The sequence below is a fragment of the Saccopteryx leptura genome, chromosome 3, assembly GCF_036850995.1.
Source record: "Saccopteryx leptura isolate mSacLep1 chromosome 3, mSacLep1_pri_phased_curated, whole genome shotgun sequence".
Lineage (NCBI taxonomy): Eukaryota > Metazoa > Chordata > Mammalia > Chiroptera > Emballonuridae > Saccopteryx > Saccopteryx leptura.
Window position 1 is genome coordinate 56,547,836 of NC_089505.1, and position 23,524 is coordinate 56,571,359.

Here is a 23,524-nt window from a genome sequence, read left to right on the forward strand (position 1 = left end):
ACATTTCATAGTGAATGCCATATAGTTTGGGGTACCTCTTGAAATCTAGAGCATCTTAAGTCCAATCACTTTTTTTTCTTTTCTTTAATTTTTTTTTTTTTTCCCAGAGGCTAATGGCTATACAGCATTATGTTGTATGGCAAACTTAAGAGGAAAAACATTAAATGCTTGGTAAGGCTTCTGGATAGGTTTAATCCAAACACTCTTTAGGGGTAAGTTTACTAATTGCTTTTCACAAACAGCAAGCTACTGTATAGATAACATTGGATGGATTGGAGGACTTCCGTACTCATGTATTTTAGTCTTCTATTAAATGCAGCTCTTAATCTCTGCTGTGGCTCTGACAAACTTGGGAATGAGAAAATAGATATAACAACACTCTGAAAACTCAGTGTGTTTCTTTCTTTAATTTTAATTATTTTAGTGAAAGGAGGGGAGGCAGAGAGACAGACTCCCTCATGGCCCTCCACCAGGATCCACCTGGCAAGCCCACTAGGGCGCGATGCTCTGCTCGTGTTGCTTGGTTGCTGACCCAGCCATTTTTCAGCCCTAATGTAGAGGCCACTGAGCCATCCTCAGCTCCCAGGCCAACTCACTTGAACCAGTCAGCCACGGCTGGGGGGGGGGGGGGGGGAGAGAGAGAGAGAGAGAGCAAGAAGGGGAGAGGGAAGGATGGAGAGGTAGATGGTTGCTTCTGTGTGACCTGACCGGGAATCAAACTGGGACACGCTGGGCGGAAGCTCTTCCACTGAGAAAACCCGCCAGGGCCAATGAAAACCAGTGTTTTATTAAAATTATTTTGCGAAGGCAGGAGAGGAATGTTACAATGAAGCTCCAGTGAGGCAGTGTCTCAGTATGTCTCAGTATTTTTAAAACTCTGCTCTTATAGAACTGTTACTGTTAACCTCCCAAACACCGATGACTATGAGAAAAGCACAAGGCTCTTTTAAGAGATAGCGGTGAATTTGCTAGGGGTTTGACCCTCACACTCACGCCCTCTGCTACGTCTGCGCATGCTCAAATGCGGCTCCGGCCTGCTCGCCGGGTTGGGCCGAACTCGGAGGGCGTAATGCGACCCACGTGGGGTCCTGTGACGTCATCTCCCGGCGCGGAGAGTTACTGGACTTGGAGTGGACTTCCAGGACTCCGTGGCGCTGCAGATTGTATTTGCAGGATACCGGAGGGCGGAAGTGCAGCAGGGCTCGGGTCGGACCACCGCGCGGGTACCTTCTGCGGCGGCGCGGGCTTTGGGGACTGCTGGCTTGCGCATCTCTGTGGGACTGTGTGTCAAGCACCCTGAGCCTCCGCCGGGCCAGAGCCGGGGACCCAGTCATCTTCACCCGTGCGGGAAGCCGGAGGAGAAACCGGTTTTCTGGTAGGGTGTTTGTGTGTCCCCAGAATAAGGAAATGCCCGAAGCAGGGGCGGGGGAGGGCTTGCCAGGTAGGTGTGGTGAGAAGGAGGGGCGAGTGGCAGGTTAGAGGCGCGCTCCCCCGGCGGTGCCTCTCTCTCGGGGAGGGGGGCTGACCGACGTCGCCCCGGGATCCCCGTGGGCTGCCCGGAGGGTGTAGCCAGCGCGGTCGCTCTCGGGGAATTTGTCCCTTACTAAGGTAGGAAGCCCAAGCTGTCTAGAGTTTAGTTTAGAACCTTCGTTTTTCGTAGAATAGTTATTCAAATCAATTATTTTACAGGCAGTCAGTTCTGTCCGAATTCCGTGGTTATTTTCTCCAGTTTATCTTCTCAATGACATTCATTCATTCAGTTGTATTTTAATAATATTCAGTGCTAATAAACGCCGTTTTCTGTTGGCAAAGTATCTTACATACTTTAATTTTACTTAGGGTTATTTTAAGGTCATACCTGAAATTGAGGAACCTAGGAAAACTGGATTGGTTCTAGATTTTTCTGAGAGGCGGAGGGAGGCACAGCAGGTCTTCAGCCAGAATCAGAATCCAGAGACTGTCATGTAGCACTGAATTCCTAAGGCCTTTCATAATTCACTGGATAAGTCTCAGTTTTGGGTATTGTGGGTACATTGATCTGAGCTGGATTATTTGTGATTACCATTGAGGGAGTTATTGGTTGAATTTGGAATTTGAAAGTAAAGATTTTGGGCTGAGGATTATAGTTGAGGGGAATTTAAGAATTCCCCTCAAAATTTAAGATTTTGATCCTCAAAGGTGTGCTGGTTAAAAATTGGAGGAAATGAGTAGGATGGTATTATATGGATATAAATTTTAGAATAGTGTATACTCTTCAAATGTAGGTTAGCTTTATTAATTGAACAAATACCTAGTGCTTTTTAGGTACCAGGCAAGAACAAAAAGTAAACAAAACAGAACAATGAACAAACACTAAAATATTCCTGCCATTATGAAGTTCACCTTGGAGTTAGAGAGGGAAGATACTCTAAAAATTAATTAGTCCTGGCGGGGTTGCTCAGTTGATTAGAGCATCTTTCTGTGGACCCTGGGTCAGGGCACAAACAAAAATCAACCAATGATGTGAGTGGAACAACAAATTGGTGTTTTTGTCTCTCCCCCTCCCTCTCTCTCTCTTTCTAAAGAGCAATAAATAAGAGTTTTTAAAAATTAAAATAGGCTTGACCTGTGGTGGTGCAGTGGATCAAGCTTCGACTGGAACGCTGAAGTAGCCCGTTCAAAACCCTGGGCTTGCCCAGTCAAGGCACATATGGGAGTTGATGCTTCCTGCTCCTCCCCTCTTCTCTCTCTCTTTCTCTCTCTCTCTCTATCTCTCTCTCTCTCCTCTAAAATGAATAAATAAATAAATAAAAATTTAAAAAATTGAAATATATATTAGGTAGAGACAAGTGCTGGAGAGAAAAAATAAAGCAATGAAGGAGAATGCTAGTGTTGTGCATAGGAAATTGCAGTGGTGGCCTTAGAAGAGATGATATTTGAGCAGAGACCTAGAAGTGATAAGGAAGGGTGCCATATGGATGTAGTAGAAAGAGCCATCAGAGCAACCATAAAGTCCCTGAGGCAGGAGTATACCAGCTAGTTTGGCTGGAACTGAATGAGCAAGAGGGGAGAGATGTAAATAATCAAATCAGAATGGGACCAGGTCATACAAGGCCTTGTAAGGACTTCCTAAGAACTTTAGTTTTCACTTTGAATGAGAGTAAACTGATCTGTGTTGTGTTTAAAGGGTCTTTCTGATTGCTGTGTTGTCTGTAAGGGCAGAAATGAGACCTGTTAGACTGTTACATTTATCCAGTTTAAATGTCATCGTAACTTGGAACGGTGTTGATAGTGGAAATGGCGAGAAGTGGTGTGAAAAGGGGTGAAGGATGAATCCAAGGGTTAGGGTCTGATCCACTAAGGCGTAGAGTTAGCACTTAGTAATTCGGGGAAAACTACAAATAGGGAGAGGAGGAAGGAAGATCTTGAAATCATTCAGTTTTGCAGTATGTTAAATTTTCAAATGAAATGTCAATACGCAGAAGTATATATGAAACTATGAAACTGAATTCAGAAGAGAAGTCTGAGCTGAAGATATAAATGTGGGAATTGTTAATGAATTAGTGCTATTTAATGTCCTGAGAGCCCCAGTGGCAAGATTCAAGGACTGAGCCCTGGGGCCTTCAATATTTTGGAGGTAGGTGAGATTTTTCCAACTATCCTCAGTGGGTAGAATGGGACTGTTTATTTGTTTATTAAAACCGTTGTTGAAAGCCACTGATCTTTAGTTAGGTTGAAGAAAATAGAAGCCAGGTCCTTAGCTGAGAGAAAGTGAGGAAGGAGATGTGAAAATTTGAGGAGAAGAAAAAACTTTTTAAGGAGAGAGGAGATATGGTCTAGGATAGTGGAGAATAAATGGACTAAGGAAATGTAGGAACCCTGGACAGTTCTGAGAGCCCACTTTTGCGGTTAGTGTTTATGAATTTAAAGAGAGATCAGCCAGCATAGACTATTACAATATTTTTAGATATTTACAAATTTACTACTAGTAGACATTTGATATTTTAAATAACGTCTAGTTAGTTGGGAATTTTGGCGGCCAGATAGCCACAGGTAATAATTGGTAGCGTTTCTTGGTTTGTAAGTGTGAAAGGGACTGTTAATTGTGCCTTATGTTTTTATCATATTCACTGTGCTTGCTGTTTGCTAAATGTTGTTGATTGGGAACCTGCTCTGTTCCAGGCCCTGACTTAGATGTAGAGATTAAAGCAGTCAAGAAGTAGCCCCTGCCCTCAGAAGTTTATTTCTAGTACACCGCACCATGGGTTGGGATTGTTGTACTTCCAAAACATTGCCTTCAGATTGGATGTATGATGATGACAGTGTAGTGTATGTATGAGAGGGAAAAGTAGTTTTCTAAAATAATGAAATTTGATTAATTTAAAGTATGATTATATTGATTTGAAAAAGCATTTAGGTGGAAGTTTCTTAAATAGTTAGTATAGCTTTTTGGGTTTATGTATTTATATTTTCCAGTTCAATAAAAATTCCAGAGCCTGCCATGTGAAATTATGCTAATATTGTGTATACAAAGGTGTCTAGTTTCTGCTTTCAAGGAATTCTCAGTTCAATATGGGGAGAGGCAAGAGACGGATAAGATAAACATATCTGCAATGCATAGTTATACATGCCACTATAGAATTAATTACACTGGAGGTTTTTAAGCAGAAAGCTTCCCAAGGAGCTGATGTTAAGCTGACTCTTAAAAGAGTATTAATTTTGCCAAAGAAGAGGGATAGGATGTTCAAACAAAACAGCCATGGAAGCACAAAGAAGCCATATAGACTGCTCACAAAAATTAGGGGATATTTCAAAATGAATATGAAGTGATAAAAAAAGAAGCAATTTTTTTTAATTAAACAAGAAAATCAGAAAAGCAAACAAGTCAAAGAAAACTGTTCAATTATGCAAATGAGATGCAAAACCAGCTTTTATTTCATTGGTGAAAATGCACTATACAAAAGGCTGAAAAGTACTGGAATATCTGCACGTTCCCTGATCCCTTAATTTTTGTGAGCAGTGTATCTAATACACATATAATATATTGAGCAGTAACCATGTGCTGAACACCCAAGAGCCCTCTGACATAATTATTTTCAGTTTACAGATAAAGGTTCAGAGATGTCAGATTTATTGTCCAAGGACCCACAGCTTATAGGTGGAAGTCAGGGTTTAAACCTATGTCAATCTGATTTTAAAACCCCGAAACTTTCTAGGTATTGTCCTAACTACCTACCTTACTCTATTGCCTGCTGTCAGCATTTAAATCTTCTCTGTCCTGTTCTTTGTCTTTCAGCCAGGTTTTCACCAAATTCTATTCATTCTTTCTTAGAAGGACCTCATATCTGTTTCTTGTTGCACTGCTACCAGTCTAAGTCAAAATAATAAGGCATCCGTTATTACATTCCTTGGTGCTGAAGTTGCTTCCTGGCTATATTCTCTGACTTGGTATCTCCTTTTGTGCACTGCTACCAGTTAGTTGTTTTTATTTCATTATAAAACTTTACAGGTTCTCTAGGCTTATTGGATGAAACTGAGAACCCGCAATATTCCATTTCATATGCTTCATGATCTAGTCTGTTTATATTTACAGATTTGACATTAAAAGAATAATTTATTTCTCAGCATTTAGTATGTGTTTAATACCACATTGAACACTATAGATTTTTTCCCCCCCAGAATAGGTTGGTGAATTTTACAGGTAAGGAAATTGAGGCTTATTGAAGTAAGTGATTTGCCTAGGATCTACACGTGATATTATGACTTTTTACAATGGCAGTTCTTTCAGTATTCACTTCTCCCAGCCCAGAGTTTCCTAAAGTGTTTGTATACATACTGCTTCTGTTCATTTCCTGCTTTTGTCGATGCTAGTTTGCCCTGAGTGGAGTATTGGTCATCTTCTCTTTGCCTGCCTATAGTCTACCCATTCTTTAATTTCCATCTTTTAAAATTCTTTCAGAACACTATAGGATATATTAATATTTTACTTTTTCTTCTTTCCTTATGAAAGTTCTCTGAAAATAACATGTCATTGTAACTATGGACATTTTGGGGTTGGAGGGCACATTAGCGATCAGTATAGTATGAGGGAAATAATATGATGTTGGATATCAAAGATTTAAAAAATCTTGACTATAAGCTTATAGTGCTACAGTTGGAGGAAAATAAAGGTGCAGTGAACAAACGGGTTCTGCCTGAGTCATGCATTGAAGGAAGGGTATTTCACCTGGGTCCTGAAGGATATCTAAGTTGGAAAAACACAATGGAAAGGGCATGAAAGTGCATGGTATGTTTAGTATATTTAGATATATTACCTTCTGGGCAATGCTTAAGTTTAAAAAATTTATCATCACCATCATTATCATCTTGTATGCCCTCAGCACCTGCCACAGAGCTGGGCCAATCAAGTGATCAGGTATTTATAGACTTTATATTGAGGATTATTAGCATTGTTCAGTGCATAATTTTTATTTTCCTTTATTCTAATAATTCCTGCTTCCATGATATAATGCTTTTGATTATTCTTAGTTTTTAAAGTCTTTAGAACTTTTAAATGTTTTTGAGACATTCTTTTGTTGGTTCTGTAAATTATGATAAATATAATTTATAGTACTCTGTTACAGGTAATGCTCTAAGTAGTTTACATGTATTCATTTAATTTCTACTGTATTTACCCATGTATAAGACGCACCTTCCCCCCCCAAAATTTGGGATCTAAAAACTGGGTGTGTCTTATACAGTGGTTATAGATATTTTTATTTGCATTTCCCACTTGTTTTTATGCTCATTGTTGAAGACAGTAATTCGCCATCAGACACAGATGAGGACAAGCTAAGGGATGGGAGTTTTGACAGTGATGAGGAATTTATGAATTTTTTTTTCAAGTTTATAAAACTATATTTAAAATAGGTCCTCAAACCTTGTAATTTTCTAGCACCTTTTATATGAGTATTCCACAATTTCACAAGCACTTATAGGACATTTATAGTGACATTTCTTTTTTTTCCCTTTTTTAAAAAATTAATTTTAATGGGGTGACATTGATAAATCAGGGTACATATGTTCAGAGAGAACATCTCCAGGTTATTTTGACATTTGATTATGCTGCATTTCCATCACCCAAAGTCAGTTTGTCTTCCGCCACCTTCTAACTGGTTTTCTTTGTGCCCCTCTGCTCCCCCAAACCCCTCCCTCTCCTCCCTCCTACCCTGTTATCACCACACTCTTGTCCATGTCTCTGAGTCTCATTTTTATGTCCCACCTATGTATGGAATCATATAGTTCTTAGTTTTTTCTGATTTACTTATTTCGCTCAGTATAATGTTATCAAGGCCCATCCATGTTGTTGTAAATGATCTGATGTCATCATTTCTTATGGCTGAGTAGTATACCATAGTATATGTGCCAAAGCTTTTTAATCCACTTCTCCACTGACGGACACTTGAGCTGTTTCCAGGTCTTTGCTATTGTGAACAATGCTGCCATAAACATGGGGTACATTTCTTCTTTTGAAACAGTGCTATGGTGTTCTTGGGGTATATTCCTAAAAGTGGGATAGCTGGGTCAAAAGGCAGTTCAATTTTTAATTTTTTGAGGAATCTCCATACTGTTTTCCACAGGGCTGCACCAGTCTGCATTCCCACCAGCAGTGCAGGAGGGTTCCCTTTTCTCCACATCCTCTCCAGCACTTTTATGTGTTGTTTTGTTGATGAGCGCCATTCTGACTGGTGTGAAGTGATATCTCATTGTGGTTTTAATTTGCATTTCTCTAATGATTAGTGATGTTGAGCATTTTTTCATATGCCTATTAGCCATCTGTATGTCCTCTTTGGAGAAGTGTCTATTAATTTCTTTCGCCCATTTTTTGATTGGATTGTTTGTCTTCCTGGTATTGAGTTTTACAAGTTCTTTATAAATTTTGGTTATTAACCCCTTATCAGACGTATTGTCAAATATGTTTTCCCATTGTGTAGTTTGTCTTTTTATTCTGTTCTTATTGTCTTTACCTGTGCAAAAGCTTTTTAGTTTGATATAGTCCCATTTGTTTATCCTGTCTTTTATTTCACTTGTCCATGGAGATAAATTGGCGAATATATTGCTGCGAGAGATGTCAGAGAGCTTACTGCCTATGTTGTCTTCTAAGATGCTTATGGTTTTATGGCTTACATTTAAGTCTTTTATCCATTTTGAGTTTATTTTTGTGAGTGGTGTAAGTTGGTGGTCTAATTTCATTTTTTTGCAGGTAGCTGTCCAATTTTCCCAACACCATTTGTTGAAGAATCTGTCTTTACTCCATTTTATGCTCTTATCTCTTTTGTCAAATATCAATTGTCCATAAAAGTCTGGGTTTATTTCTGGGTTCTCTGTTCTGTTACATTGGTCTATATGCCTGTTCTTCTGCCAGTACCAGGCTATTTTGAGTACAGTGGCCTTGTAGTATAACTTGATATCCGGGAGTGTGATACCTCCCAGTTTATTCTTCCTTTTCAAGATTGCTGAGGCTATTCGTGTTCTCTTTTGGTTCCATATAAATTTTTGGAATATGTGTTCTATATCTTTGAAGTAAGTCATTGGTATTTTAATCAGTATTGCATTGACTTTATAAATTGCTTTGGGTAATATAGACATTTTAATGATGTTTATTCTTCCTAACCATGAGCACGGTATATGCTTCCACTTGTTTGTATCTTCCCTGATTTCTTTTATCAATGTTTTATAATTTTCCAAGTACAAATCTTTAATCTCCCTGGTTAAATTTATTCCTAGGTACTTTATTTTTTTGGTTGCAATGGTGAAGGGGATTGCTTCCTTAATTTCTCTTTCTGACAGCTCATTTTTAGTGTATAAAAATACCTCTGATTTCTGAGTATTAATTTTATATCCTGTCACCTTGCTGAATTCATTTATCAGGTCCAGTAGTTTTTTGACTGCGGCTTTAGGGTTTTCTATATACAATATCATATCATCTGCAAATAATGATAGTTTTACTTCTTCTTTTCCAATTTGGATGCCTTTTATTTCTTTTTCTTGTCTGATTGCTGTGGCTAGGACTTCCAGAACTATGTAAGAGTGATGAAAGGGGGCACCCCTGCCTTGTTCCTGATTTTAAGGGGATTGCTTTTAATTTTTGCCATTGAATATGATGTTGGCTGTGGGTTTGTCATAGATGGCCTTTATCATGTTGAGGTATGTTCCCTGTATTCCCACTTTGCTAAGAGTTTTGATCATGAATGGGTGCTGGATTTTATCAAATGCTTTTTCTGCATCTATTGAAATGATCATGTGGTTTTTCTCCTTCCTTTTGTTTATGTGATGAATCACATTGATTGATTTGAGAATATTGTACCAGCCTTGCCTCTCAAGAATAAATCCCACTTGATACTGGTGTATGATGTTTTTCATATATTGCTGGATCTGGTTTGCTAATATTTTGTTGAGGATTTTAGCATCTAAATTCATCAGAGATTTGGCCTATAATTTTCTTTCTTTGTGTTGTCTTTGCCTGGTTTTGGAATCTGAATTATGCTCGCCTCATAAAAGGAGCTTGGAAGTCTTCCTTCCTCTTGAATTTTTTGAAATAGTTTAAGAAGGATAGGAGTTAGTTTTTCTTTGAATATTTGGTAGAATTCACTTGTGAAGCCATCAGGTCCAGGACTTTTCTTTTTTTGGAGTTTTTTGATAACTGGTTCGATCTCATTTGTTGTAATCAGTCTGTTTAGGTTTTCTGATTCTTCCAGATTAATTTTTGGAAGATTATATGTTTTAAGGAATTTGTCCATTTCATCTAGGTTGTCTAGTTTTTTTGGCATACAGTTTTTCATAGTATTTTCTTACAATATTTTGTATTTCTGTTGTGTTAGTTGTTATTTCTCCACTCTCATTTCTAATTTTATTTATTTAAGTCCTCTCTCTTTTTTTCTTGGTGAGTCTGGTTAAAGGTTCATTGATCTGGTTTACCTTTTCAAAGAACCAGCTCCTGGTTTTATTGATCTTCTGTATTGTTTCTTTAGCCTCTATGTCATTTATTTCCGCTCTGATCTTTATTATTTCCTTCCTTCTACTACCTCTGGGCTTTACTTGCTGTTCTTTTAGATGCAGGGTCAAGTTGTTTGAGCTTTTTCTTAAGGTATGCCTGTAATTCTCTGAACTTTCTCAGAACTGCTTTTGCTGTGTCCCATAAATTTTGAGTTGATGTATGCTCATTATCGTTCATTTCTAGGAATTTTTTTATTTCTTCTTTGATCTCATTGTTAACCCATTCATTATTTAATAACATGCTATTTAGTTTCCAAGTGTTTGAGTATTTTTCAGTTTTTCTGTTGTGGTTGATTTCTAGTTTCATGCCATTGTGATCAGAGAAAGTGCTCAATATGATTTCAATCTTCTTAAATTTTTTTTTTTTTTTCATTTTTCTGAAGCTGGAAACAGGGAGAGACAGTCAGACAGACTCCCGCATGCGCCCGACCGGGATCCACCCGGCACGCCCACCAGGGGACGACGCTCTGCCCACCAGGAGGCGATGCTCTGCCCATCCTGGGCATCGCCATGTTGCGACCAGAGCCACTCTAGCGCCTGGGGCAGAGGCCAAGGAGCCATCCCCAGTGCCTGGGCCATCTTTGCTCCAATGGAGCCTTGGCTGCGGGAGGGGAAGAGAGAGACAGAGAGGAAGGAGGGGGGGGTGGAGAAGCAAATGGGCGCTTCTCCTGTGTGCCCTGGCCGGGAATCGAACCCGGGTCCTCCGCACGCTAGGCCGACGCTCTACTGCTGAGCCAACCGGCCAAAGCAATCTTCTTAAATTTGTTGAGGCCGCTTTTGTGCCCTAACATGTGGTCTATCCATGAGCACTTGAAAAGAATGTATATTCTGCTTCTTTAGGGTGAAAGGTTCTGAAGATATCTATTAAATTGAGTTGATCTAGTGTATCCTTTAAGTCTGCTGTTTCTTTGTTATTAGTTTTCTTTCTTGAGGATCTATCTAGTGATGTTAGTGGGGTATTGAAATCCCCTACTATTATAGTATTGTTGTTGATCTCGCCCTTTAAATCTATCAAAGTCTGCTTTATATTTTTAGGTGCTCCTATATTAGGTGCGTAGATATTTATAATGGTTATATCTTCCTGTTGGATTGCTCCCTTTATCATTATGCAGTGAACTTATTTATCTCTTACTATAGCCTTTGTTTTAAAGTCCATTTGGTTTGATATAAATATTGCTACCCCAGCTTTTTTTTCATTTCCATTTGCGTGAAATAATTTTTTCCATCCTTTTATCTTCAGTCTATGTGCATCTTTTGTTTTAAGGTATGTCTCTTGCAGACAGCATATGTATGGGTCCTGTTTTCTTATCCACACAGCTACCCTATGTCTTTTGAATGGATCATTTAAATGTAAATGGTTACATTGAAGGTTACTATTGATATATAGTTGTTTATTGCCATTTTATTCTTTAAAACTGTATTCCTCTTTTGCTATATTCTTTTTCCCCTTTGATCTGTTTACAACAGGCCCCTTAGCATCTCTTGCAGCATTGGTTTGGTTGTAGTGAATTCCTTGAATTTTTTTTTGTCAGAAAGCTTTTTATTTCTCCTTCAATTTTAAACAATAGCCTTGCTGGATAAAGTAGTCTTGGTTGTAAGCTCTTGTTCTGCATTACTTTGAATATTTCTTGCCATTCTCTTCTGGCCTCAAGTGTTTCTGTTGAGAAGTTGGAAGTCATCCTTATGGGGGCTCCTTTGTAGGTGATAGCCTTTCTTTCTCTAGCAGCTTTTAATATTTTCTCTTTATCACTTAGCTTTGGTATTTTAATTATGATGTGTCTTGGTGTAGATTTCTTTGGGTTTCTCTTCAATGGAGTTCTCAGTGCTTCTTGAACTTGTGAGACGTTTTCCTGCCTTAATTTAGGGAAGTTTTCAGCTATGATATGTTTGAACAAAGTCTCTATCCCTTGTTCTTTCTCTTCTTCAGGAACCCCTGTGATGCGGATGTTATTTCTCTTCATGTTGTCACAGAGCTCTCTTAGAGTTTCCTCAGACTTTTTGAGTCTCTTTTCTTTTTTCTGCTCTGCTTCTGTGCCTTCATTTATTTTGTCCTCTAACTTGCTGATTCGATTCTCCGCTTCATCCATCCTGCTTTTAATTCCTTGCATTGTGTCCTTCATTTCTGATATTGTATTTGTCATTTCTGACTGATTCTGTTTTATTATTTCAGTGTCCTTTTTTATATTTGCTATCTCTTTATTTAGGTGTTCGTAATGGCCATCTATTGTTGTTCTAAGATCTTTGAGCATCCTAACAATCGTTATTTTAAACTCTGCATCTGGTAATTTGGTTATATCTGACTCATTCAGGTCCTTTTCTGGGGATTTCTCTTGATTCATTTGTGTTGCATTTCTCTGCCTTCCCATTTTGTCTGTGTAAAAGAAGGTTTTGGCCACTGGAGTCCACTGGGTGTAGCCTCTGTGTTCCCTAAGTGTGGTCTGTCTGCAGGTCCACCACCCCCTCTGCTGCTGCTGCCTAGGGCATTCGGGTATGGGCATAGAGTTTATGAATTTTATGATGAATAAAAGTTGAGTTCAATAACTTTATGTAATATATATATACACATATATATATGTATTTTTCAAATTTCAGGCCCCAAAAATAAGGTTCGTCTTATACGTGGGAGCACCTTATTCATGGGGAAATACGGTATACATTTTATGTGTTAGACACTGTTATTCTAATTTTGCAGATGAGTAAACTGAGAGAAGTTAAGTGATTTACTTGAAGTCACATAGAATGTGGTGGAGCATGGTTTTGAGTTCCAGTAATATAGCTTTATAGCTGACTTTTTTTTTCTCCCTGAGAGAGAGAGAAAGGGGGAGAGGAGGTGAGAAGCATCAACTCATGGTTGCATCACTTTAATTGTTCATTCACTGCTTCTCATATGTGCCTTGACAGGCTGGGAGGGTTCAAGCTAAGCCAGTGAACCCTTGCTCAAGCCAGCGACCTTGAGCTCAAACCAGCAACACTGTGCTCAAGCTGACAAGCCTGAGAGCCTGTGCTCAAGCCAACTTTGGGGTTCCAAACCTGGGACCTCAGTGTTCCAGGTCAGCACTCTATCCATTGCGCTACCACCAGTCAGGCAATACATTCTACATTTTGAACCGCCACATTGTAGTGTCTGTCTCTCAAGAGTTCAGTTATGTTTATGAACATATTTTAATAAAAGTTCAAACCACTAGTATGCTGGCAAGAGTACTGGATTCAGTTCAGGTGATCAGAGTTCCATCATGGTTTGAGTGTCAATTAGTGCTATTGTTGAGCAGATTTTTTCACCTCCTTCAGTTTATTTAACTGTAGGTTACATTGCATCCAATTGACCTCCAAGGTGTATTTATTTCTTTTTCTTTTTTTTTAATTTTATTTATTGATTTTAGAGAGCGAGACAGATAGGCATTGATTTGTTCTACTTATTTATGCATTAATTGATTGATTCTAACCTAGGATCAAACCTGCAACCTTGGCATATGGGGAAGATGCTCTATCCAACTGAACTACTTGGCCAGGGTATATTTAAATATAATGATACAAATTTAGAACTCTATTTGAGTATTTCTCTCTTTGACTAATTAAAAAAAATTCTTACTGAATTTATTGAGGTATCTCTTTTACTAATTAATTTATGGCAGTCTTGATGTACTTGGCATTGGTCAGTGGGAGAGAAGGGGAAAGCTCCTTGAACAATGTTAAAAACTGCTATTTGACTAAATTAATACAATTTTAAAAATATATTTACATGGTACAGTATGATAAGTTACAAATTAGCTAGCCTATGAAAGATGGGAAATGTATACATACAAATATATGTGTATACATAAAAATATATGTGTAGAAGGCTATTGAATCTTAGTATTCAGGTACAAGCAGGATTTCAGCATTTACTCAAACAGTATATTGTGGTTTTATCTAGTTATAGAATATTAGTGCTGGAAGACACTTGGATGTTATGGAGGTCAAAAGCCATGTCCTTCTACCATATTCAGAATATTTTAGTTTGCAGATTTAGTGCAATATTTGTGGCATAGGAAATATTCTGCATTCAGAGTAGAACTTTTACTATTTCATTTGGTCAGAGAATTGTGAGCTAGGTTTGCAAACAAGGTAGGATGTGAATGGGTGAGAGAAGAACATACTAGTCAGGGGAGATGATAGAACAGAGCAAGGTTTTGCTAGAGGTTTTAAAAAGGAATATAGTAAATAAGATTGGAAATATTGATGGAATCAAATCATGGGCAGCATGAAATTTAGGATGGGAATATGTTTGCACAAAGATCTTTTTCCAAGATGAGAGCTGTGTGGTTTTTTTTGCAGAAAGAGAGACTGAACTATCTGGGGTAGGAGAGGTTAAAAAATGGGCCAGGGGTAATTGTTGAGGATGATATTTTAAAGTGGGCTGTAAGGGACCGTAGGGCACACTGAAGAGTTCGCTTTGGATAAGGCTTGAGAGAATGAAGCATGTATAGCTTCCCGTTGGCTTTGGTTCATTCATTGGCATATGCAGTTTTGAATTGGTTATGTCTATGATGTCTTTAAGTAAATAATAGCTCTGCATTTAGAATTTGTTGACTGATTTTGGCATTCATTTATTCCTATAATCTTTCTTTGTTTTGGAGCAGGTTCATTTATTCTTGCAAGGATTTGATTAATGCTCTTCATTTTATTTCAATTTAGCTTTGGTTGAAAAAAGAGTTTAGCCTATATGTACTGCTTTAACCACTGGAAGAATGACAGATGACAAAGATGTGCTTCGAGATGTGTGGTTTGGACGAATTCCAACTTGCTTCACCCTGTATCAGGATGAAATAACTGAACGGGAGGCAGAACCGTATTATGTAAGTATGTTCGTGGTGGCAAATGGGATATATACCTTTGTTCATGTTTGTAAATAAAGCTCTAAGAATCTGGAGGCTGTTATTCAACATTTTATATACAATTAGTACATGCTTATTATGGAAAATTAAATAACACAGATCGGCAAAAAGAATGAAATTAAAATTATCTCTATTCTTACTACCCAGAGGGTAAAACCCACTGTTGAGATGTTGATATGGGACCTTTTTGACTTTTTTTTCTTATGCATATATATGATGGAATCATAAGTTATGCACTATTTTTAACAGGAAGCTATTTTGAGAATAATATATTCAGCCCCTGGCCGGCTGGCTCAGTGGATAGAACATCAGCCTGGTGTATGGACCTCCCAGGTTCGATTCCTGGTTAGAGCACACAGGAGTAGCACCCATCTGCTTCTCTCTTCTCCCTCTCCCCCTTCTCTCCCTTCTTTCCCTTCTTTCCTTTTTCTCCCTTCTCTCCTTTCTCTCCCTTCTCTGCCTCTTCCCCTCTTGCAACCAGTGGCTCGATTGGTTCACGTGTCAGCCCCTGGTGCTGAGGATAGCTGGGTTGGTCTGAGCATGTCACCTTCAGGTGCTAAAAATAGCTCAGTTTATTGAGCATTGGCCCCAGATGGGGGTTGCCAGGTGAATACTTGTCAGAGATATGTGGGAGTCTCTCTCTCTCTCCTCCTCTCTCTCACTTAAAAGAAAAAAAAAAAAGGAATACATTTAGATTTGATTGTCTTTAGGTGGTTCCAAACAACTTTTTGACAAAATCTTTGTTATAGCTCAGTGAACATATGAGCATATGTGTGTGTGTTTTCATATGTTGAGGAGCTACTAATATATATTATATAAAATATATTATTTGATAACATGAATTGCTGTGTATAGACCTGTGGTTTGAGTTAATATTATCTATTCTAAAAAAGAATATCAAGTATCTTCTGAATTTAGCCTATTTTTCATTTTTTTTTTGAATGCACATATAACCCAAACTTAAACATCTGTCAGAAATAATAGTATACTGTTTATTTTAATAGCCAAAGACATCCTCAGTTGTCATTATTTGAGTTTTTTCTTTTTGTGTCTCAGGTATATATAATATCATTTAGCCAGGAGGATCTAGAAACGTGGGAAATGTATTTATGGTGCTGGACTATTTCTTGTTTCACCTTGAAGCTCACTTTTTCTTTGGAAGACAGCAGTACTCCTGAGCCTGCATGAGCTATAGAAAATCAGACTACTGGAAATCTCAACAGTTTTCTTTTCTGCCTTTTAGAAAACTTATGTAGTTAAAAACAAAATGTGGCTATAGTTTATTTTTAGAAGAATTTCATTTATTAGATATATTTTTCTTCTAATCCTTCTATCATATGAATTAGGATATTGTTTGTGTTTTGTTTCCAAACTACTTTTCTATTTTAATTAAAACTTTTAACCTTGGATGGCTTTCTAATAGTATCCAAATGAAGGAATATGTGTCTAGTTGGTCAAAGTAGCAAAAAATGAGAAATGTTTAGTTTAAGTCTTTTATTTTTTTTTATATTTTTTTTTCAGAGGGAGAGGAAAGGAGAGAAAGAAGCATTGATTTATTGTTCCACTATATATGCTTTTATTTGATTCTTTTTTTTTTTTTTTTGTATTTTTCTGAAGCTGGAAATGGGGAGAGACAGTCAGACAGACTCCCGCTTGCGCCCGGCCGGGATCCACCCGGCACGCCCACCAGGGGCGACGCTCTGCCCACCAGGGAGCGATGCTCTGCCCCTCCGGGGCGTCGCTCTGCCGCGACCAGAGCCACTCTAGCGCCTGGGGAAGAGGCCAAGGAGCCATCCCCAGCACCCGGGCCATCTTTGCTCCAATGGAGCCTCGGCTGCGGGAGGGGAAGAGAGAGACAGAGAGGAAGGAGAGGGGAGGGGTGGAAAAGCAAATGGGCGCTTCTCCTATGTGCCCTGGCCGGGAATCGAACCCGGGTCCCCCGCACGCCAGGCCGACGCTCTACCGCTGAGCCAACCGGCCAGGGCTTTATTTGATTCTTATATGTGTCCTGACCAGGATTGATCCTACAACCTCGGTACATTGGGACAATGCTCTAACCAATTGCACTACCCAGCCAGGGCCTTTGTTTACTTTCTTTTTTTGAGAAAGAAAGAGACAGAGGGAGGAAGGAAGAGAGATGAGAAGCATCAACTCATAGTTCATAGTTGCAGCACTTTACTTGTTCATTGATTGCTTCTCATATGTGCCTTAACCAGGGTGCTAGCCAACCCAGTGACTCCTTTCTCAAGCCAGTGACCTTGAGCTTTACACCAGCAATCTTCAGCTTCAGCCAGCAACCTTTGGGCTCAAACCAGAGACCATGGGGTCATGTCAGTGATCCCACGCTCAAGCTGGTGAGCCTGCACTCAAGCTGGTGACCTCGGAGTTTTGAACCTGGGACCTCAGTGTCTCAGGTCAGTGCTCTATTTATTGCACCACCACTGGTCAGGCGTACCTCTATTAACTTTTGAATCAGAATATGTTTGACATACTTCCTGCAGTTAAAAAAAAACGGAGACTGCAGTATTTTTTTTTATATATAATTCTGTTTTAAGTATTAAGACTGTAGTGAGAATTAGAGTATAAGTTGTTTTCTAGCCATATCTGATGAATTGAAAGTGGCAAAAAGTAGGAGGAAGAGTATTGTTTTATCCAACAGGTAATTTTTTCTTGAATTCTTCCTAATTCTTCATGCTAAAGAAACTTAGTTATTATGATTATGTTTTTGAAGATTACTGGGAAACAGGCATGTAATAAATATTAAACCAAAACTAGGGTTTATCATGTAGTATAATCCAGATTTTGCTCTTCTGTCTTTTTTCTTCTTCTTCTTTTCCAAGTGAGAGAAGGGGAGAAAGAGAGACAGACTCCCACATGTAATCTGACTGGGATACACCATCTGGGCTGATGCTCTGCCCATCTGTGGCCATGCTCACAACTGAGCTATTTTTAGCACCTGAGGCAGAGGCTCTGCAGAGCCATCCTCAGCACCCATGTCCATGTGCTTGAGCCAGTCGAGCTATGGATGCAAGAGGAGGGAGAGACACAGAGAGAGAGAGAAGAGGAAAGGGTGGAGAAGCAGATGTTTGCTTCTTTTGTGTGCCCTGACTGGGAATCAAACCCGGACATCCACATGTGGCCCAACACTCTTACTACTAAGCCAACCAGCCAGGGTCTAAGTACACATATTCTTAAATTTAAATTAATACATACAGGAAGTAAATATACAAAATCATTAGCAGTGGTTAATCTTAATCTTAGAATTATGAGTGAGCATTTTAGTGCTCTGTGGTTTTAATTCACATGTGTTTGGATTTTAAATTAATCTTGAAAGTATTTTTAATTGCTTTGGTTTATAATAATAATGTTTTAAAGATTCTGGATAAAATGAGGTAAAAATACCATGGCCTGAGAGCCAGTGTACCTCTTTCCCAGACATTCACAAAGCTCAGGGTTGTCACCATGGCCTGAAAAGTTTGTTCATGCTCAGGTGTAGTAAGGATAAGTGAGTAGGAATGTAGTTTATTTTTATAATGCTTATAGCTTATTTCTTAGAAACTATATTTTAAAATGTCCACTCATACCAAATTTATAAATAATTATTATTCTAAGAGTCTTCTGGAATATTCTGTTTTTATTAGAAAAGCATAGTAATGTTAATTTCCTGCTTGTTTTTGCATTTTGATTTGTTGGCTTCCCATAAATCTTTCATGCTGCATCCTATTATTAAGAATGATATCTGGGCCCTGGCTGTGAAGCTCAGATGGTTAGAGCATTGTGCCGATACATCAAGGTTGTGTGTTCAATCCTTGGTCAGGGCATATACTAGAATCAACCCATAAATGCAGAAAAGAGTGGAACAATAAGTCAGTGTTCTCTCTCTCCCTCTCTTTCCCCCTTCAAATCAATAAATTAAAAAAAAAAAAGAATTACAAGTAGTCTTGGGGTTATGACCAAGACAGGTTCTTTAAGTTTGTTCTCAACCTGATTGTATGTAAGTTGGAACAGGTACATTTACTTATTAAATGCAACTTAGACAGACGTTTGTCTTAACATAGTGTTTATTTTCACCTTTCTGTGCATATAAATACTTAAGCATTTTCAAACCTACAGAACCTATCTAGTTTGTAACCCAGGGACTGCCCTTATATTCTGCCTTCAAGGAATTGTTAAGAAGGAAATTCGTTAAACTAGGCAGCTTTTCAGTTTTTGTTGTTGCCATTGCATTTTTTAAGCTGTTGGCTTTTCATTTAGATAATCTAATGTGAAAACATACTTACTGATTTGGATTCATATTTTGTGACTTGTTACCAGAGGAAATCACACATTCGGACACATGGCCATCAATATGAGTGGACCCTAAACATTACCCAGCAGTCTTTGATGTTCCCTTAGTCCGGTGTCTCTGTTTTCCTCTGTTATAAGTATTCTCTGAGCCCCATCTCATTTTTCACTCTTCACAGGTGACCTCACTTTCTAGTTCACAGAAAAATAGAAACCACGTGATAGGACCTCCTTTAATTTTCTGCCACCAAGTCTGCAAATCCTCTTTGCACTCACACTTGTTTACTTCTCCTTCTCTCCTGTTTTAATGGAAGAGATATCCATCTGTGTCCTGGATCCCGTCCTGCCTTCTCAGAAAGCTGGTGGTTTCTAATTGCCTCTTATCCCCACTGCTGCCCTCTGTTTATTTTACTTTCAACTTCTATCTATTCTACTGGCTGCTTCTTTTCAGCATCATATTTGTCTTAAATCCTTCCTGTTCGAAACCCTCTGTTGACCCATCTCTCTTTCAACATCTTGCTTTCCCTTCACAGCCAGACTTTTAAACGGTTGTCTATATTCATTGTGTCCTCACCGCCCACACTTACTTTACTATAATCACATTTTCATTGCAGTAACAGAACTGTTTTTGCCAGAATCACTAACGACATCTTTTTTGCCAAGCCTAGAGTCTGTTTTTGAATTTTCATTTACTTGAATAAATTGTTCACAGTTTTTTTCTTTTTTGTGCCACTGTTCTTTCTTGCTGTGCAGTGTCTTATATCCCTGATACTGCTTCTACCTTTCTGGGGGTTTTTGTGGTCTTCTTTTCCTCTTTTCTTGTTCCTCAGTGTTGACATTCTTAGGTCTTTGCCTTTTTTCTTTTTCACTTCACTTTTTCCCTCCAAGACCTCATATTCACTTCTATGTTTTGAGCATTTTTGTCTTGACAACTCCCAACATTTTACTTCTGAACTGTAGACCTATATGTCTGTCTGGTGGATATCTTCACTTAGCTGTCTTAAAGGAATTAAAACAGAGTGTGTTTGAAACTAGACTTACCGTTTTTTACTCCCAGACAACCTGGTCAACTGCCATGCTTTCTTCCTATTTTGGCAAGTAGCCTATCATCTGGCTAATTAATTACTCCTAGTAGTAATTAACATGGGGCTCCTCCGACCTGTGGTGGCACAGTGGAAAAAAGCGTCCATCTGAACACTGGGGTCGCTGGTTCAAAACCCTGGTCTTGTCTGGTCAAGGCATATATGGGAGTTGATGCTTCCTGCTCCTCATTCTCTCTCTCTTTCTCTCTATCTCTCTCTCTCCTCTCTGAAAATTGAATAAAGTCTTTAAAAAAAAATCATGTCAACATGGGGCTCCTCCTTTGACCCTTCCTTCTCCCATATCCCAAATATTCGATCAGTAACTCAGTCCATCTGATTTTACATCTGAAATATCTCTCAGACTTACCAATTCTTTTCATATCCACTGCTACCAGCCTACTTCAAATCACTGTTTAAAAACTGATGGGCCACCTGACCAAGCGGTGGTACAGTGGATAGAGCATCAGGCTGGGATGCAGAGGAATCAGGTTTGAAACCCCAAGGTCACCAGCTTGAGTGCGGGCTCACCATCTTAGGCACAGGGTCGCTGGCTTGAGCGTGGGATCATAGACTTGACGCCATAGTCACTGGCTTGAGCACAAAGGTTGCTGGCTTGAAGCCCAAGGTCACTGGCTTAAGCAAGGGGTCACTTGCTCTGCTGTAGCCCCCTGGTCAAGGCACATATGAGAAAGCAATCAGTGAACAACTAAGGAGCTGCAGTGAAGAATTGATACTTCTCATCTCTTTCCCTTCTTGTCTTTCTGTCCCTGTCTGTCCCTCTTTCTGTTTCTGTCAAAAAAAAACAAAACAAAACAAAACAAAAAAATGATGGGCCAAGGATTGCTCCATGGTCTTACCTCAGGCACTTAGAAGAGCTTGATTGCTGAGCAATGGAGCAATGCCCCAGATGGGCAGAGCATTGACCCCAAGTGGGCTTGCCAGGTGGATCCTGGTCAGGACCCATGTGGGAGTCTGTCTTTCTGCCTCCCCTACTGTCACTGAATTAAAAAAAAAAAATGATGGATTGCATAGTACCAATTTCTCTGGTTTCAGTATTGTTCTCTTTTCATTTTCTTTTTTCTAACAAGATTTTTTTTAAAATTTCATTGATTGATATGAGAAAGAAAGAAACATTGATTTGTTGTTCCACTTAGTTATACATTTTGTAGTTGATTTCTGTATATGCCCTGACCAGGGATTCATCCTTCAACCTTGACATATCAGGACAATGCTCTAACCAACTGAGCTACCCAGCCAGGGCCGCCCTCTTTCCATTTTGTAGTGTACAGTTGGTGTAATCTTTTCAAAAACACATCTGATTTTTTCACCTGCCTGCTTAAAACCTTTGTGACCTTTCGTCATCCTTAGGATCCTTGATGTAATGTATAAGGTTCTTTATAATCTGGTCCCTTGCTTCTTTAGTCCTTACTATTCTGTCCCAACCCTCTACATTCCTGTCATATTCAACTTCTTATAGTTCCTCAGATGTGCCAGTCTGTCCTTTTGTATTCAGTCCGTGCCTTCTTGCAGTTTCCTCTGTCTGGAATGAGTGAGCAGCAGTATCTGTCAGTCCTGCTCATACCCAGACACACATCCACCCATGTTTGGTTTTCTTGTTTGCCTTTTGACTACTGCCTCAAATAGACTTCCTGTCAGGGCCTTTCTTCAGCCCCTAGATTAGGTTCAGTTCCTTTGCTGCTTGTTTGTATAGCATTCTTTACTTTCTTCTTAAATTGATCACATTTATAACTTTGTTTTTACTGTCTGCCTGCCTTTCTAGCCTGTAAGCTCCCATGAGAGGAAGAACTTTGCTTCATTCAGTGCTCTATGCTTTTTGCCTGGTGCGATGCCTCATGCATTAAAATGGAACAGAATTCTAACATATTTTAATTGTTTTTGTTTTGAATAAGTAAATTTCTAATTTTATAAATGAAAATTGTTAACAAAATAGGCTTTATCATGAACAAATAATATTACAGGCACCTTTTTCAGGAACATTAGTAACTTATACAGCTGTATAAAACATGCATTCCTTTCAAGCTGTTTAGAAGCAAATGAGTTACTTGTGTCATGCTGAGTACTTGACAGTGCTGAGTAATAAGAAAACACTAGATATAGAAAGCACTAGATATAGAAAAGCAAATCCTGGGGGAAGGGGGGAGGGCATTGCAGGGAGGACAGAGGGGATGTTGTGGAAAATGGTGGGAGGGATGCATTCGGGGGGACACTAGAATCTATGTAAACACAATAAATTAAAAAGGAAAAAAACCCACTAGGTTCTATATAGTTGACTATGTCTCCAAAGGGAGTTAATCCTTTTCATATAAAAGAACTTAAAGAACCTTGAAGACATTAATGGAAGTGAAATAAGCCAGACACAAAAGGAAAAATAGTTTATGATCCGTTTATACGTGGTACCTAGAATAGTCTAAATCACTGTTTTTCAGCTTCAGCTGCAGACTGCTGCCAGTCCACCAGAAAGTTCATGCTGGTCAGCGAAAGATTTAACCATTGATTACCAAGGGCCGGGGGGAAAGGAAAATGGGGGAATTATTGTTTAATAGATATAGAATTTTAGTTTGAGATGATGAGAAGTTCTGGAGATGGATGATGGTGATGGTTGCAAAACAGTGTAAATGTATTTGATGCCATTGAACTATATACACTTAAAAATGGTTAAAATGGTATATTTTATGCTAGGTGTATTTAACCAGGATTAAAAAAAGAATTTAAAGTAAACCAGTAATATACACCTAAGAAAAACAAGTGGTACAGTCTGGATATACAAGGCAGGATGATGTCTTTTTGCTGTTATTTTCTTTTCATTTTTACCTATTTAAGTATTTACTGGATACTTTACCTATTTAAAATTTATTAGAGAAATTGTATCTAATGTAGTCATTCTTAAATCTTAAAGTTATTTCTATTAGAACTATTCTAGGTATTAGTTCAAGATTACTCCTATAAGCCAATTTGGACCAGATGATTTCCACTGGGGGTCCTTGGGTTACGACACAGTTTTGTTCCAATGACGCACGTTTGTCTAAGTCACTTACCTATCCTGACATAGCTGTAAAGTCATAGTCTAGAACATAAAAACACAACGAAAGGAAAAGGACATAAACATGTTGTACTGTGCACTGTACTGCATATTCTTCCGCCACGTTCACACTGGTTCACCCACTTAGTCCATAAGCACGACGGTGACGGTGTAAGCTGAAACATGCATGTCTCAATTTTTAAAAGTTGTTATGGGAGTGTGTGTCATAA

The 23,524-nt window shown here is 38.8% G+C and overlaps 1 protein-coding gene across 4 annotated transcripts in view; it reads left to right on the top strand.

The window, feature by feature from the left end:
* The first annotated feature begins 1,089 nt into the window (after positions 1 to 1,089).
* Positions 1,090 to 23,524, top strand: part of ATG5 (autophagy related 5) — a 157,765-nt gene continuing 135,330 nt past the window's right edge. For 2 of the 4 annotated variants that reach the window (XM_066373560.1, XM_066373563.1), the window contains exons 1-2: positions 1,090 to 1,375; positions 14,689 to 14,849. In XM_066373560.1, coding sequence (XP_066229657.1) covers positions 14,742 to 14,849 — 108 coding nt within the window. In that variant the 5' untranslated portion in view covers positions 1,090 to 1,375; positions 14,689 to 14,741. Of the gene's footprint in view, positions 1,376 to 1,470; positions 1,609 to 14,688; positions 14,850 to 23,524 lie in introns of those variants that run through there. The other 2 variants (XM_066373562.1, XM_066373561.1) reach the window with 2 other exon arrangements.